A 16,362-nucleotide genomic window follows, 5' to 3' on the forward strand; every position below is an offset into this window, starting at 1 on the left:
CTGCAAGAAGCTCTCGCTGGAGGAGTCAATATGAAGCTGTCACTTGCTTTCAAAGGTAAATAATACTTAATACGAACATCAGTCATTTTTTACTGTATTATGGTATTGGTTGTGAATATGTTGTATCTCTGCAACAGCTTTGGGATACCTGTGTCTGCTGCTTGCAGATGGATTTCCAGGTACAGTATATATTATGAGTGACACTTTTATTTTTATGTGATTGTGTTTTTGTGCTAACCTTAAAGTGCCCATATTATGAAAAAATCACTTTTTCTGGGATTTGGGGTGTTATGTTGTGTCTCTGGTGCTTCCACACACATACAAACTTTGAAAAAAATCCACCCATGCTGTTTAGAGTGAGATATGGTTTCTGAACGTGTCCTGCCTTCAGTCTCTGGGTGAGCTGTTCAAAATCGGCACGGCTTGTGACGTCACAAGCCGAAACGAGCAGGCTAACGCAACCATTAGCTCGTAGCGTTAGCATGCTAATGCTATGGCTAACGCTAGCATGCTAACGCTAGCATGCTACCTCGTTCTCAATAGCAAAGCACTGCTACAACACACACAAGTTCACCATAATCTACAAAAGAACTACTTACATGTGCGCCCTCATTTAGAAGTCTCCCAGCTAATCCTGCCTTGTAACTGACCGAAGTTGTAGAAACAGCTGTCGGTACACGATCCGTTCTGCCTGCACGATCCGTTCTGCACATGCGCAAAATGTTCGCGCATGCGCGGTTGTACGAGGATTTACGACACTGTACGATCTGTTCCACGCTTCCGGTCGACAGCCAAGCTAACGTTAGTTTAGCTAACAGCTAATTCGGCTAACTGCTAGCTGAGACAGCATGTAATAACTTTAAAAGACCCTCAAAATAAAACTTGAAAATAAACGTTGACATATATAACAAACACCTAACATATATAACAGCTGTTACATCAGTTCTACTTTACTTGTGCTCATTTAAAATACAATCACTCAATACTTGTCTTTATTGTTATTACTGTGAAGTCTTAATTTAGCTGTAGCCTGCTTTTCCCATTACGTTTGAGTTAACGTTATTTTAGACTGAATCTAGCTGTCAGCTAGCGGTTAGCCGAATTAGCTGTTAGCTAAACTAACGTTAGCTTCCCGGTGGAGGCTAGCCATAGGCTAGCATGGAACAGATCGTGCAGGTCGTATGGATACGTAAAACAGTATTATCTTGCGCATGTGCAGAACGGATCGTGCAGGCAGAACGGATCGTGTACCGACAACAGCCTTTCTTTTACGGTCTATGGAGCTAGCTAGCTGACATGACCTACATCTGAGCTACTGGGCATGTGCAGTGCAATCAAAGATAGTACAGAAGAAGAAGAAGAAGAAAAGAGGTCTCACTCTGTAGCTAAAACAGAGACCAGCTGAAAAGAGGATCTGCAGCAGTGAGAGAGCACTGCAGTACAACAAAAATATGTTTTTTGAAAATTAAACCATGTAAACCTATTCTGGTACAACCTTAAAATACAATTATGAACCTGAAAATGAGCATAATATGGCTGCTTTAATTCGTTCTGCAGTTTCTGAGAATTTACCTCCAAAGATCATCGGGCCAGAGCATGTCAAAATAAAAGCTCATCCAGGTAACACTTTTGCACACACAAATGACCAACAACTGCTTTAATACTATCTATTATTTTTTATTTATTATAAAGCTATTTAAAAGTGGTCCTGTACATATATTGAAGCTATACTGTAATTGTGTATGTGTTCTGTACAGGTGAGCAGCTGTTTCTTCACTGTGAAGCGTTTGCAAATTGTGAAGAAGAGACACTCATCTACTGGCTCGTCAACAACACTTTTCCTGAAGACCTGGTCAGCAGTGGCAGAATAGTAGAATCAGATGAGTGAGTATTTTGAGTTTTAACTTGAATGGAAATTACCTTAACAGAGCATGGTTTTGAAGTGCAATTATCGATACACAATGGGTATGAAGTTCTACTGTTAAAAAGCAGGACAAAGTAATTATTGATGTATCATCCTGAAACCAACCTATGACTGAGCTGTTATGTTGTTTTAGATCGACTTTAGATGAGGGTGCGATCCTACAGAGGAGTTTGCTGTTGAAGAATGTCACGTCAGAGGACTTCAAATCCTCCTTCACTTGTGTTGTGACAAACGCCGCTGGAATGACCCGAAAGAACATCATGTTAGCAGCAACGGTTAGAAGCAACTGTAATGCAGGAAAAAATAGAAAACACTGAATGTCACTTACAGTAAAAGGTGCACTGCTCTGAGCCATGCTTCACTTGCAAACTGTGGATTTACTATTCTGTGTTATACTGTTGGGTGGGAGAACTATGCCAAAGAAAAGTTGGATGAAAAAAAATGTAGAAAACTTAGGGTGCATTTGGTTCCACAATAGCACATTATTTTCCTTTGATGGCTTCCCATCAGTGAGACCAATAGTGTTAAAATGTAAAAAGCAACTTCTAAATTTTCTGTGAAAGGAATACCTTAAGGTGAAACCAAAACATAAACTGGAGTGTATTATTACCCTCTCCTAATACAAATTTGATGCATTTCAAGGATCCTCTTTTTTTCAAGGAAACCCCACATCCAGAAGCAACATTGTATGTGGAACTGAATGCACCCTAAATTATATAGATGACTCTACCACAAAGCTACTATCTACTGACTGCATATATAGAATATTGTAACAGTTAATTGCTAGGCTACTGGATATGTTTGTGTATCATTCCAGTGTCTGTTTGCTAATAATTGATAAGCCATCTTAAATGTGTATACTTTTGAACCATATGAAAATATACTCCATAATGAGACAAAGTCGAATCAATCAATTCACTCAAACTCTTTTATTGGAAACCTTTGGTTGTTTCCCCAGATATTTATTCTTAACTGTATTACTTATTTCAAAGAGATCACTTTTTTTCCAATGTGTATCACTTTCAGTACTTTCATGGCCTGTATTAACATACACTGAGATCAACACTTTAATATTTAGCAGGGATTAGAGTACAGATGCTTTTGTATGATAAACAATTACAGAGCTACAGCTCTTGAATGTGATTACTGCATTACACAACAAAACAATAATGCAAGCGGCCAACAAGCAATAAAAATGGATCAACAAAACTTAAAGCAACATTTTTTTTTTTACATATTTTGAATTATATTATTAAATTATGACAAAGGGCAATAGACATGTTGCTCATGATTTTGTGATAATAGTGCAGTTAAAAAGGCTATTAGGAATTTTAAGTCATGTCAAGCACAAGCTAGCCACAGACAAGCAATAATAATGTCCATCAAAATTATTTGATCGTATAAAAACGGGAAAACATTCTCCCTAAATCCCTTTCTCCCCTTTAGCTTCTTTAAAACCATGTCAACACAATAAATCACACCTTCCCCTCAAATGATTGTTTCTAAATCTTTGGTACATCAGCACAAAGCTCCATAAGTGCACGTTGGTTGAACAGGAGAGAAACATGGTTCTCCATCACGACAGGCACACGTCTTAAACAGTTTTGCTCCCATTAGAATTCAGCGGAAGCCTTGACAGTTATTTTGTATCCAAATTATTTTGCACAGCGATCAGTGTTTAAAAGAGTCGCATCAACTGGATGCTGCCTCTGAGGCTCACACACCCAGCTCTTCCAGGCAGCGCTGCAAGTTGCTATTCCTGTCAGGATACTGATTTTCTCCGATCTTCTTCCTGATGAGGGCAGCAGCATCTTCAATGAATGTTGAACACTTTACAGAAAATGTGCAGAATGGTTGGAGAAGTTCCAGGTTGGTCTTAAGCGCCATGCCAAACAGGAAACGCAGGAACATGTCCAGTTTGCCGTCGTCACACAGCAGGCTTCTGTCCACAGCGCTCTTGTACAGCTCCATTGTCTTGTGGCCCTTAAATATCCCCTTCACCTTGTCCTTCAGATGCTGCTCAAAAATGTTCTTCCCCTGGTTCCTGAAGGAGAAAAACACATAAAAGGCAGCCAGGTACTCTTGCATGGTGGGGTGGATAAAGCTGATGGAATTCTCAGTATACAAGACAAATGGCTTTGTGAGGTACTGTGTGCACAGGCCACTGTCATTCACTGCCTCCTCGATGTCGATATCAACGTCTTTCCAGTCGTGCTTGGTGATCCTGAACTTGCCTTTTTCCAGCATGCTGAATGCCAACTTTCCAAGTTTCACGAGGAAGTCTCTCTCTTTTTCTGGGCTTTGCTGTGGAGCTCTAAATATGCGACGATGACGTGCGAGTGCAAGCAGCAACTTTGTGTACATGTAGGTGATGCTGCTGGGCATCTTCGCCTGGGACCCCTGTTCCTTGACTATGTGCTGGTACTCATCAGCCACCAGTGAGCAAAACAATGGCAGGTGGCACATGATGCGGAGGGTTTTGGAAGAGTTGATGTACGCAATAACTCGAGCTGCTTGATCTGGGTTCTTAAATCTCTTCTTGAAGTATTCGTCCTTTTCTTCGTCACGGAAACCACGCACATCTATCTCATCATAATGCATATCCCAAGGAACGCAGCGTCTTATTTGTGGCCGAGAAAAGACCAGGAATAGGCCGCGCCAGAGCAGCTTATTCCGGAGGAGATTGACCACGAGAACGTTCAAGGCGACGGGGTCTGAATGGTTACTGACAGGCGAAGTGTTATGAAAGTCAAGATCCCCTTTGTACTCATCAAGACCGTCAAAGATGAACATTATTTTGCATTCCTCGCATTGAAAATCCTCCTCCCTCAGTTTTGTTGTTGCTGGGTAGCGTGTGCGTATTATTTCCAACAGGGAGACCTTGGATCCCACATACTGGTTAAGGTCTCGGAACGTCAAAGGAAAAAGGAAGGACACGTGTTGGTGGGACCGCTCTTCAATCCAATCGAGGACTATCCTTCTGACTGCCATCGTCTTCCCTGACCCTGCCACTCCTGTGATCAGCACAAACTTTAAGTGTGAATGCTCCAGCCTTTCAGCGCTCAAAATATCTTTAGTAGAAAGCAGTTTCCCTGTTTTCTGGTTGCTGTCCAGCTTTGCTATGGTCATGACCTCATGTTCAATATTTGGGCCATTATCACACGTTGTGGTTATGAAGAGATTAGCGAAGACATCGTCAACGGGCCTCTTCTCTCCCTGCTCGGCCGAATCGTCACATACTTCGCTGTATATACTCTTCAGAGTCTTGCATAAATCGTGACGTACTTCATCTGAGAAAAAAGGAAAATGTGCATGTAAATATGTGTACGTATTTCTTTCGAGCTGGCAGTGAATTGGATGGCCTTTGATTTAATTGCACTTTGACTATTATCTCCTTTGGCTTGTGTAAATATATTATCCATCAGTTTGGTTGAGATTAAATTAACAGTAATAAGACACACACATACTGGTGCCACTTACTTCTGAGGCGCAAAGTCTCGAGATAATCAATCATATCCTTTTGCCCAATTTCCTCAAGAAGGGTTTTGGTGATCTGCAAAGACGACTCCAGGTTGTGACACTCGAGCAACCGATCCACAAGATCCACCATGTCCATGCCTTGCGGAGGAGTGTTGAATGACTGTGGGTAATGCTTCCACAGCATCATCTTGAATCTCCTAAAGTCCCCCTCGGACAGCTTCCCAAGGGTTTTAGAAATAGCCTGAATCCAAAAGAAGGAGTAAATTAAAGCGTCAACTCTCGCCAAAATGCAACCTAGGGTCTTTTTGTGAATGTACCCGAGTCAAACCTTCGTTTGAAAAGCATAATTAGGACGGAAACGCCACTTTTAAGATTTACCGTATTCTCGTTTTTCGGTCAAATGGCCTTTTGAATGGGAGTAATAGTGGCACTTTTATGCTAGCCTCAAAATAGCTATTTTTAAAACACTAAGAAGGCTCGACACAACATGAAACTTTGCTCAAAGTGTAACCAGGGGCTCTACACCTTAACTACACCGGTGCACAAGGGATATACTAAATCTGTGGCTTTTTGTTTTGATATCGACTCGTTTTGACTGCCGAGGTGGTAGCGGCCAGAAACAACAGGAGCTATGGTGAGTTGTTAAAAACCTCTCTTTTTAGTAAACTCCGGGTACACAAACAATGTTCTCAATGCTTTTGTTAAGGTGTAGAGACCCTGGTGATACTTGGAGCAAAGTTTCATGTTGTGTCGAGCCTTCTTAGCGTTTTCAAAATAGCTATTTTGAGGCTAGCATAAAAGTGCCCCTAGCACTCCCATTCAAAAGGCCATTTGACCGAAAAACGAGAATACGGTAAATCTTAAGACGCTTCCGTCCTAAATATGCTTTTAAACAAACTGATAAAGACAAAAAGGGAAACACAAACTAACCTTGAAAGTGAAAGCCACTGTCAGTGAAGGATGCCTGATCTCTTTTGGGTCTTGGATTAACTCAGGTGCGTCAGGAAGCTCTGAGGCAGCATCATCTTTGCTTTTAACCCTGGTGAGGCCACAGTGGAGAGATGTAAACATATGTTAGTGTCAGTTTAGTAATTACACACACTAACATGTCTAAGTGCAAGGCCATAGGTGTGTATTCCTTACTTGGGGATGATCTTTTCACAATCGTCACTGTCCAAGGAGTAGCAGCTAGAGTATGAATCTGCTTTGTTTAGCTGGAGCCTACAACCAGGATGACAAGAGGGTTTAAAGTATATTCTACAAAATGTCATTACAGTTTTACGTTACAATGAAATTAACAACAAGGTACTAGGGCTGGTCCGAATACCATTTTTTGAGCTTCGAAGCTTCGGTAGTAATGAGCATCGAATATTCGAAGCTTCGGAGAAAGGGGACTGAACATATTATTATCTCTAATAAAGGCAGGAATCTCTATGTGTCTGTCTGTCTGTTTGCATTTTGATTATTTTGAGAACCTTTCATCCAAACGACTTCACAAGGGAGTGCAGTGTCGTATTTGGTGCAATATAGACAGACAGGCCAGACGCGTTCAGAATTAATAAACTTTTAATAAACTACAGAACAGCGTGAGCAGGAAGCGGTGCGCCTCACGCGAGCAGGGCTTATATGTGTGTGAAGTTTTTGGTGTGGTTGAGGATGTTGATGGCTGCGAACGCGATACCTGGGGATGTACCTATATAGATAAATTATTATTAGGCTGGGCTACAGTAGGCTACGTTTTTACTGTTAGTCATTAACTGCCGTAGCCTATTTGCAAGTCACGTTATTTTCCATGAAAATTAAGTGCACATTTTTATCACGTGTAAATAGCGGATAAAAGCAGCTCGTTCTACTTACAGAACTCAGGTGATTTCTCAAGCTTGATGTGCTGTTGTGGTAGGCCAGTTTTAAATTGCATATTTGACACTCTGCCTTTGTCTTGTCCTCACTTAATTTAAAGTTCTCCCCCACAGATGAAGTCTTCGGCATTTTTGTCTTCTTTTGGCTGAATCGTGACGGTAATGACGTTCAACTCATGGGCGTTTTAACTGGGGCATGTGACGTGACGTACCAGTAAAATCTCAAAGTCTCCTATATTTCGCAGTAGATTAATTCAGATTGATAATAACGGGTAAAAAGGATAATACATTTTGTTTCTATTATTTTATTTTCCACAATGTCAAAGCAACGCAGCTTAACCCAAAATACAAGCTCAGGCATGCACTTCTGTCCATGCAAACTGCGCTGTTCTGCACTCTAGCCAGAGAATACTCCCGTTGCAGGAACACTTTAGTAATCCAAGAAGAAGCAAATATATTTATTAAGTATAACGAGGTTGGGTTGTCCATCCTATTAAAATGGCTAGGCTATATAAGAAAATTGCAAAAGAGAGTATTATATTTTGAACATATTCAAGCGCGAATGAGAACCATTTGGAGGGGGATGCCAGGTTGTGCAAAAACATATTCGCTCATATATATATATATATATATATATAAAAATCAGTGTTGGGAGTAACGCGTTACAAAAGTAACGCAATTACAGTAATGTATTCCTTTTTGCTGTAATGCAGTAATATAACGCATTACTAATTAAATTTCGGTAATATTATACTCGTTACAATCTCAGTAACGCGAGTTACAACGCATTTTAACGCAGCATTTAGTGGTGCATTGTTTTTTTTAAGATGTGTAGGCTTTCGGCCATCCTGATATCGATGGGGAACTCGTTCCACCATTTGGGAGCCAGGACAGTGAACAGTCGGGATTTCGTTGAGTGATTAGTTCTCCCTCGCTGTGAGGGAGCAGCCAGCAGTTTGGCTGATGCAGAACGATGGTTGAGATGACTGCAGAGACAGATACATTTGCGAGATGGATATTATTTTCAGGAGTTATTACACTGCATTGAAGTGAGCTGTTTCTGTTCCCGTGGTCAGAACCAGAACCAGAGACGGTACGGACAGCATGTATGTCTCAACAGGTGACGGTACGTCAGCGGCTGACAGATATAAACATGTCGGGAATTAATGATGAGGCTTGCTACATGTAAATATCATTGCATTTTATCAGCCGTGGAGAGTAACTCTGCCTGTAGTGGAATGGCTTTGAATGACGACCAAAAACGCTTGTCTTTTACTGTGACCATTTACTGTTCAATATGTTGCAGTTTTACAAACAAGAAAGTGAACAACTTGAGCCTGACGGACATGTTGCATCCTGGTTGCATCTCAGTAAGCTAGCAAGAGTAGGCTACACAACAGATAACTTCCGTGTAGCCTACTTCAAAATAAAAGCACTTTCTGTGACGGTTCGCAGTAAAACTAAATTACTGTTAAATAAGGTTGTGTAGGCTACCTTTTCACAAACCAGCTGTAAATCAAGTACTGTAAATAATGTAAATAGTGAGTTTTAATCACACTATAATTGAACATTTCCTTTAGTGTTTTAAACTAAACAACATGAATTTCTTATTCAAGTGCTATAAACAAACATTTTACAACAATGCCGTACTTTTAATTGAGTATTTTCATTTTCTCCTACTTGCTTATTATACGTTTTACTTATCTATTTTTTATAGATTTAGTTACTTTGCATATTTATATTAATTATACAAAATATGAATAATCTATGATGTATTAAAGTGGATAAAGAGGAGACTTTATTGATCCAGTGGTGAAATTCACAAGCTAGCTGCCAAATCAAACTTCCCCTGTTATTTTGGTGAAAGTAACTCAAAAGTAATGCAAAAGTAGTGTAACGCATTACAATTCAGAGACAGTAATATTGTAATATAACTAATTACTCTCAAATGACAGTAACTAGTAATCTATAATGTATTACATTTTGGAAGTAACTTGCCCAACACTGATAATATTCGAATGTCAAATTTTCAAATTGAATACCAACCCACCGAACGAATATTCGGGTCCAGCCCTACAAGGTACGGTATTTTGAAAGGTACAAACTACAAGCACAGATGCTTCCTGGATTTACCGGGATGAATGCAGGAATTTAAGGACTGATTTAAGCTTTGAAAACGTTGTCTTGTTTGTACCTCGTGGAGGATCCCTCTTTGTCATCCATGTTGCTTAAGTTCTCCTCACTTGTCATTGATGTGTAGCTCAGAGCTGGAGAAAAGGCCGGGTCCACAAAATGCCTGAAAAAAAAAAAAAGTTTGTTAATTGCTCAGTGGCCACATAAACAATCACATGCTTCCATAGTACATGCCAGATAAGCAGCCCATACATTATTCATTCACAAAGAAAATTGGTGTTCTCAAAGGTTGGATTTTTCCTAATTTTTTCAATTAATGCATTAAGATCAATTTCCAAAAGATGATTTTTTTTATTCCTCTTTTTAGTCAACTTTAGCAGGGGTTCCTATACTCTTGAGCAGCACTGTAGGGCTAGAAGTAATTTTTCGACTTCAGACATATTTTCACTACTTTCCATAAAATACCCTACAGTTAGAGAGAGAACCCTTAGAGCTCGTAATTGAAAAATCTCAGTACCAGTGGCTGGTATCCATTGGACTCGGCCCCAGGTCCAGAGAAGGTCTTCTCTCTGGGATGTAGTAGAGGTCGTCTTCATCTTCATTAGTGTCACTCTGTCCACTCTGTGGTTCTCTACCAGACACGGCATCCCCGATAGAAGAGCTGCCTGACGGCGTGACCATCCCCTCCATTTCAATGTCGTCCATCATGTAATGGAAAGGGTCAGCCAACGACTAACATGACAAGTGCATACAGCGATCACTTTTGGTTTTCCAGGGATGGTCTCAGGACAGTAATCTTTGTACCTGCATAAGAACAAACATGAGAAATACAATATATCGGTTCTTTAATTCTCTATCAGGGTGTGTAAGGAACTTGACACCAAACCAGATATTCAGGTTTCTTCTGTTGGAAGCTTATTCAGCCTGTGTCTAGGCTACATTATGATACTGCATTGCCTTGTAAAAAGATAATTGCATGCAAGGTAGGTAACAGAAATCTCCAGTAAATTCAAAATTAAATTCTTTACATTTTATTGAACTTAAATCGCCTTTGGCAATGAAAAATGTTATGTCACAGTTTAGTGTTGCAGACTTTATGGTAGATACATAACAGAACAATTAAATGATGAAATAAAGCACAACCACAATCATCAATTTGCCTTTGACAACATTTAAAAATAGATGCATGATCATTTTGGATTGTGATATAGTTATTTTCATTTTGAGCCCAGAAATAAGAGGATAGCAGTTTGTGTTGAGCATTTTGCTTAACTTTACTGTTAACACACGACCACCAGTGTTTTAGAAGATACAAGCAAATGTTTGGGTAAGGGAAAAAACCCTCATATTTAATTAGGGACTGCTTTAAGGGCACCAGCCCCAGGTTGGAAACCACATATAAGTAAGTAAGCCTCTGGTTCCCCCTGGAGATGAAGCCTGTCTTTCTTTATCATATTTCTTACGAATTAACATACAAAAAAACTGAAGCTGCACATCGTTCAGTCTGACTGACGGACCATGTTAACAGAAACAATGGTATGTTAGCAGCTTTAGCTAGGATAACGTTAACTGCTGCATAGTCTAGCTAGTTTTGACATTTTGTGGTATTTCAACTTCACTCGTCCTCCCTGATTTCTCCCCATGTGATATTTCAGTGGCAGACGTCTCACCAGCGCCGTCGGCCTCTCCACGCGCCATTATCGCGAATAATGTCAGTTTTAAATTAAACGGGATTTTATGATGCGTTTATGATTAACTTGAGGTAGCTAGTTAACGTTAGCTTCAAACTTTGGATTTGGGAAGCTAACGCTAACATTACAGACTGGCGCACCAGGAGGGCTCGAACCCGGCAAGGGAGTTTTACGCAAAAATAGCTACTTTCATAATGGTCAAAATGTAGATAAAAACGTATTGGTAATTACATAAATACATTATTACTACTTTCTATTCATGCCACGAATAGACGTTAACTTACCTTTGTTTGTCAGTTTGATTCAGGAAGTCAAAGTTTCTTCTTCTTTCATGTCCTATTGCGTGGGTAGCAAAACGTACAAAGCAAACTCTGCCACCTACAGGCAGGACACCTAAAATGTGAACAACATGCAGTCTGTTCAAAACTCTTTATAGGTACGGTCAGAGCCATATATATTTCTCTATCACTCTGGGTACGGTATATGGCTCAAACACAATAACTTTTATTTCTAGAGGAGGAGGAATGAACAGTGGTTGAATAAGTAGGCCTACTCAGATCTTTAAGTTAAATTAGAAATACCGCGATGTGATACAGTCAATTAGAAGTAAAAGTCCTGTATTCAAAAGTGAACTCAAGTTTATTATTCTAAATGGTTAATTACTGTGCTGAGGCCCAAGTTTCAGAGTATTTTACTATGCAACAAACACATCCTGCATGCAGAATCAAGTAAGCATCAACAATTTACTGCATAAAACATTAGTAACACCCTTTTTCACACGAAAGACATTTCTCTCACAGTAGGGAAAGCACAGGTGTAAATAATAACATTAATAATGATGATGGCTGAATTCCATTTAGCTGCTTCAGTTCTAGGGTTGTGGTATTGTGCATACTAGCTCACTGTCACACTTCACACAAAACAGAGCCATCATTAATGTTATTAGTAACATATACAATGATTGTAAAAGTAAAAATAAAAAAGAAGGTTGTGGCTGATATGTTTGTGATTGCAAAGTGTTTCAGCTGAATATCAGTTTACAGTGAAAGTCCCCAGACAATTTATTTACTGTGCTTTTTGCTAATATTTATTATTATTGTTATTATTATTATTATTATTATTATTATTAGTAATAGTAGTAATAATAATAATAATCGTCATCATCATCATCATCATAATAATACACTTGAACAATCATATACCTTTTGAATGATTTTTAAATTGAAGCAAGATAAATACTCATACATTATGTGTGAAAACAGAGGGTGCACAGCTGGCCTAAATCAGGCCTGATTAGTGACCAAAAAACTCCAACAGCTTACCTCATAAGGGTTTAGCATTGCACATTGTTTAACACCCAATGAGCAGTTTTTAAAAAAGGATAAAAATTGATGCAGCCAGACCAGAGATATTGTGTAGGCTACTTTATTCCACTCATTCTTCTTGCTACATTCTACATTACCCACAATACAACTCAACTGCTGACAATTTGGTTGGAGATTCAGGTGTGTTACTAGCGGCTAATGTATCACGCAGAGATGAGGAGCGGGTAACAGAGGTCTAGTAAGTTTACTTCTTTCTAACTTCACACCCCCAGATTAGTTTTCCATTCACTTAGTAGTTTCAAACTACGCATACCCAACAGATGCTGACTCAAGTGACATAAATTGAGGCAACTAACGTCACGTGAACCCCCTCCGGCATCACAATAGGCTTTATGCAACATTTTCCCATTATTTAGTAGCCTACTGTGTAAGACTTGTCAACAGACACTGATGTTTGATGGAGGTTCCCTTTAACTTTCTTTATAATTGGGGTTGTCTGTATGGCAATTTATAAAGCTTTGGTCAAAATCTTTTCAGCATTAGCGAATGAGGAGAAGGTATTATGTGTATGGTTTAGCAATAGGCTATTGTTATGTAATTCATGAATTTATTGCATATGTGTTGCATCCCTCAACAAGACAAATCTTTTCATCTAAATGTATTGCACTGCTGTAATACACTGCTCATATGTGTGTCAAATGTGACTGCATACTGTTTGTGTACAGGGCAAATGCTGGAGTGTCCTGGCTGCTATCTTCCTTTACAAAATGATTCATACAGGCTAAAAAAAAAGCCAAACAGCTGGTGTTAATTAGAGCTGTATTCTTGCTTGTATTTCATTCAGTTGTTATTTTAATTTGCATTTACAAGTGAAGTCTAGTCACATTCTCAAGCTTCACACAGGATGCCTTCCTGTCCCTGTACTTATTTATGATTATTGATTATGTTGAATGTCAGTGTTGGAACTGCGGGGTTTCGCTAACACTTTGAAAAATGTTAGTAAAAGATTGATTATTGGTTACAGGCATGTTTGTTTTTGTCACTTTATGCTGTTTACTTGCTCGCTGAGAGTTCAATTGGATGTGAATAGGCCCACTTTTCATCATTTATTTGTGCTGTAGAGTTGTTGAACCTAATTATAAAACATGGGGCATACTTAAGGATAATGTAGAAACGAAAAGTGTGCATGAACTCATCAGTGTATTTATGTTTTTATCTATATGGTTATTAGATTCAGTTTAAATGTATTTGCTGTATGACTGTTCATGCAGTGAATATACTCTGAGGCTGTTTACCAATACATACACAAAAGCGAAGCGCATGTCAGCTTCCTTGTCTCGTTACCGCTTCACTGCGCTTTGTGTGATGGAGGGAGCATCAGCGACAAAGACAGCAGGAGGAAACAGTGGAGGGTATGAGGGGTGATTAGTGCCCGATGGCTTGGAGGAGAAGGAAAGGAATCATTGTCACGAAAGCCATTGTGTTGAATGAATTTATTAGTGGCTCATGTTGTATTCACATTGTCATATGTAGCTATCATAGAGAATAAATGGACTGTTCTTTTTACAAGCATATGCCATCAGTATTTATCTTGCTTTCAGAAAAAATCGGATTAAAGCTATTCTGAAACAAAGTTGAACTTCTGCAATTGCTGGTGCCCATTTAAAAACAAACAGGAAATCTATTTAAAACATTTCCCACAGTGGCGGTTCTACATTGAATTACATCCTGGGCTAGACCCCCTTTGAGCGCACCACCCCTCCCCCCCCAAAATAAATTTCTGCACAAACAGTTATATTTTATTATAACATTTGTTGTTGATGTCATGAAAATACCAAAGTTGTCTCTTAATACTTTCCAACATTCATAAGCCCATTTATTTCTACTGAGAACGTCAATCTTTAACATGCGTATAGGATGTGTGTTGGCGGCCTGGGAGTAGAATCGATTTTAAATTTTTCAAGTCAGTCTTAAAACAATTTGTAGTAAATGAATGCACCTTGACTTACGTATTTACATGCACTGTAGCTACTTGTAGTATGTACAGTATGACCTGTGTACTACTAGCTAATCACTTCCTAACAACATGCTGCTCATTGATGTGTTTTTGGAGGAAGAAGATTTATCAGGCTGTGGTTTGGGTCTTTAATGGGATTTATTGATTAAAAAATACAGACTATCACCAGCCTTAACGATTAGTAGTTTTTTAAAGACAGAAAATACAGATTACTTTGTTGCTGCATTATGACATCACAATCACTATATTTGACTAAATATCCCTAAAAGCATGTTTTGGGTGTATTTATATCAATATGAGGGTAATACTCAGGTGTCCACTTGTATATAAATTATGTGAAAATGTACCCCAGCACATACAGTAATGCTATGCGACGTCCCAAACTGGACACATCTGAGAGTGACTTTTTTCATGTAAAATGTGAATATTTCAATGGATATTCCAAATATATTTAAGACTAAGCCTATAATGAACTATGTGTGGAGCTAATTCTCTGCTTTGGTAGGACACACACACACACACACACACACACACACACACACACACACACATCCCGTGCATGCGCCCGCTGCCGCATGCGTCGCTCCTCCTTGTGAATCCTAAATAGCGTGCCAAGCCGTAGAGCTAGATGGCATTGTAGGGGGTCCGGTGCCAGACTGGAGCAAAGTCCACTATAGGAGCTGTTAGCGCGGATACAACTAATACGAAAATTCCAACTAATACGAAATTCCTATTTTATCTGCTTTTATATATATTTAACTGTTTTAATTGCTCTTCAATGTTTCATTTCTTATACTGCACTGTAACTTTTATTCTCGTATTTTATCTGTTTTAAATTTTTTAATCTGTTTTCATGTAAAGCACTTTGAATTGCCCTGTTGCTGAAATGTGCTATACAAATAAAGCTGCCTTGCCTTGCCTTGCCTAATAACTAATAACCTAATCCATGACTACAATGCTTCCAATTGCTCAATGCTCAATTCAGTGTCCATTGGGGGGAAGCCAGTTAGGGATCACATCCTTTTTATGGCATTAGCTACTCCTACTGGTTGGTTGGGGCTCTTTTAAGCTGCATTCAGACCAAAAAAAGCAATCAGGCGATTTGCTGCAGGGTTGTGTGGTGGTGGGAGTGTCACTGAATTGGATTTTATATAGGCTATCACAATACCATATATTCTGCACAAGGACATTAACTCATATTAACTTAGATGAACTGCTGTTATGCTATAAATAAGCCATTTTGAATCTGTAATTTTTTTTTTTTTTTTACATAAGCTGTTTTTGTTAGAGATGATAATGATTTTCCCTGTGGCTTTTCGTGTAGTTTTAGGTTGTACAGATGGGGTCAAGGTTTCAAACTATAACCCACTATCACAGGGTTTAATGAACAAAATATTGTGAGACCGACTTGAGTCCCAGCGGCAAATCGAAATCAAAATAGCCTACTCACAGAATATCCACATAGATTGGAAAAGTAATAGTAGCAGTGAGTTCACTTAATTGAATAAAAAACTGCTTTGGTGCGATGATTGTCCACATTGCCCTCAGTGAACGTTTGTTATGTAAAAGTATACCAATTAACACATTCTGTACTATCACCACTACTTCCCTATACTGTTACAAGTGGTTAGATGGACAGTAAAACTACTGAATGATCTACAAATCTCAATTACAGTATTATTTTCTTTTAAGAAGTCAGCACTCAGCAAGTCATTTTACATGGTTGCCAATTTCTGCTTGTTCATGCCTGAACTACAGTGCAAATACGTGCTGCCACTCAGCCAAGCTTCTCGCGTAGGCTACTCAGCTGTTCTTACCAAAATCCGGTATAATCTGGATGTCATTAATTCCCATTAAAACTCCTCCTGCCTCTTTGTGGCACCAATCACCCCTCATACTTAAACACTTCGCACGGTGAAGGCTATGACTCCAT

General features: G+C 39.1%; 1 protein-coding gene across 2 annotated transcripts; it reads right to left on the minus strand.

Moving 5' to 3' along the window:
* Positions 1 to 2,853: 2,853 nt before the first annotated feature.
* On the minus strand, positions 2,854 to 11,476 carry nlrc3l1 (NLR family, CARD domain containing 3-like 1). 2 transcript variants are annotated; one of them, XM_031319955.2, is made up of 7 exons: positions 11,372 to 11,476; positions 9,914 to 10,200; positions 9,458 to 9,559; positions 6,548 to 6,625; positions 6,335 to 6,443; positions 5,405 to 5,645; positions 2,854 to 5,214 (listed from the first exon to the last, which is right to left on the minus strand). In XM_031319955.2, the coding sequence occupies exons 2-7, from the start codon at positions 10,102 to 10,104 to the stop codon at positions 3,641 to 3,643; spliced, it is 2,295 nt and encodes a 764-aa protein (XP_031175815.1). In that variant the 5' UTR covers positions 10,105 to 10,200; positions 11,372 to 11,476; the 3' UTR covers positions 2,854 to 3,640. The 2 variants fall into 2 exon arrangements, with proteins under 2 accessions (XP_031175815.1, XP_031175816.1); XM_031319956.2 differs by lacking the exon at positions 11,372 to 11,476 and having other exon boundaries at positions 9,397 to 9,559.
* Positions 11,477 to 16,362: the final 4,886 nt, after the last annotated feature.

Source organism: Sander lucioperca, chromosome 13 (genome assembly GCF_008315115.2).
Source record: "Sander lucioperca isolate FBNREF2018 chromosome 13, SLUC_FBN_1.2, whole genome shotgun sequence".
Lineage (NCBI taxonomy): Eukaryota > Metazoa > Chordata > Actinopteri > Perciformes > Percidae > Sander > Sander lucioperca.

What these genes read in the sequence shown, in the direction of transcription:
- nlrc3l1 (XM_031319955.2), bottom strand. Translation starts at nt 10,104, where the DNA reads ATGATGGACGACATTGAAATGGAGGGGATGGTCACGCCGTCAGGCAGC. An exon ending in TGTGAAAAGATCATCCCCAA is followed by an intron (nt 6,444 to 6,547) that starts GTAAGGAATACA and finishes TGGCCTCACCAG; the next exon opens with GGTTAAAAGCAAAGATGATG. An exon ending in CAGTGGCTTTCACTTTCAAG is followed by an intron (nt 5,646 to 6,334) that starts GTTAGTTTGTGT and finishes TTTTGGATTCAG; the next exon opens with GCTATTTCTAAAACCCTTGG.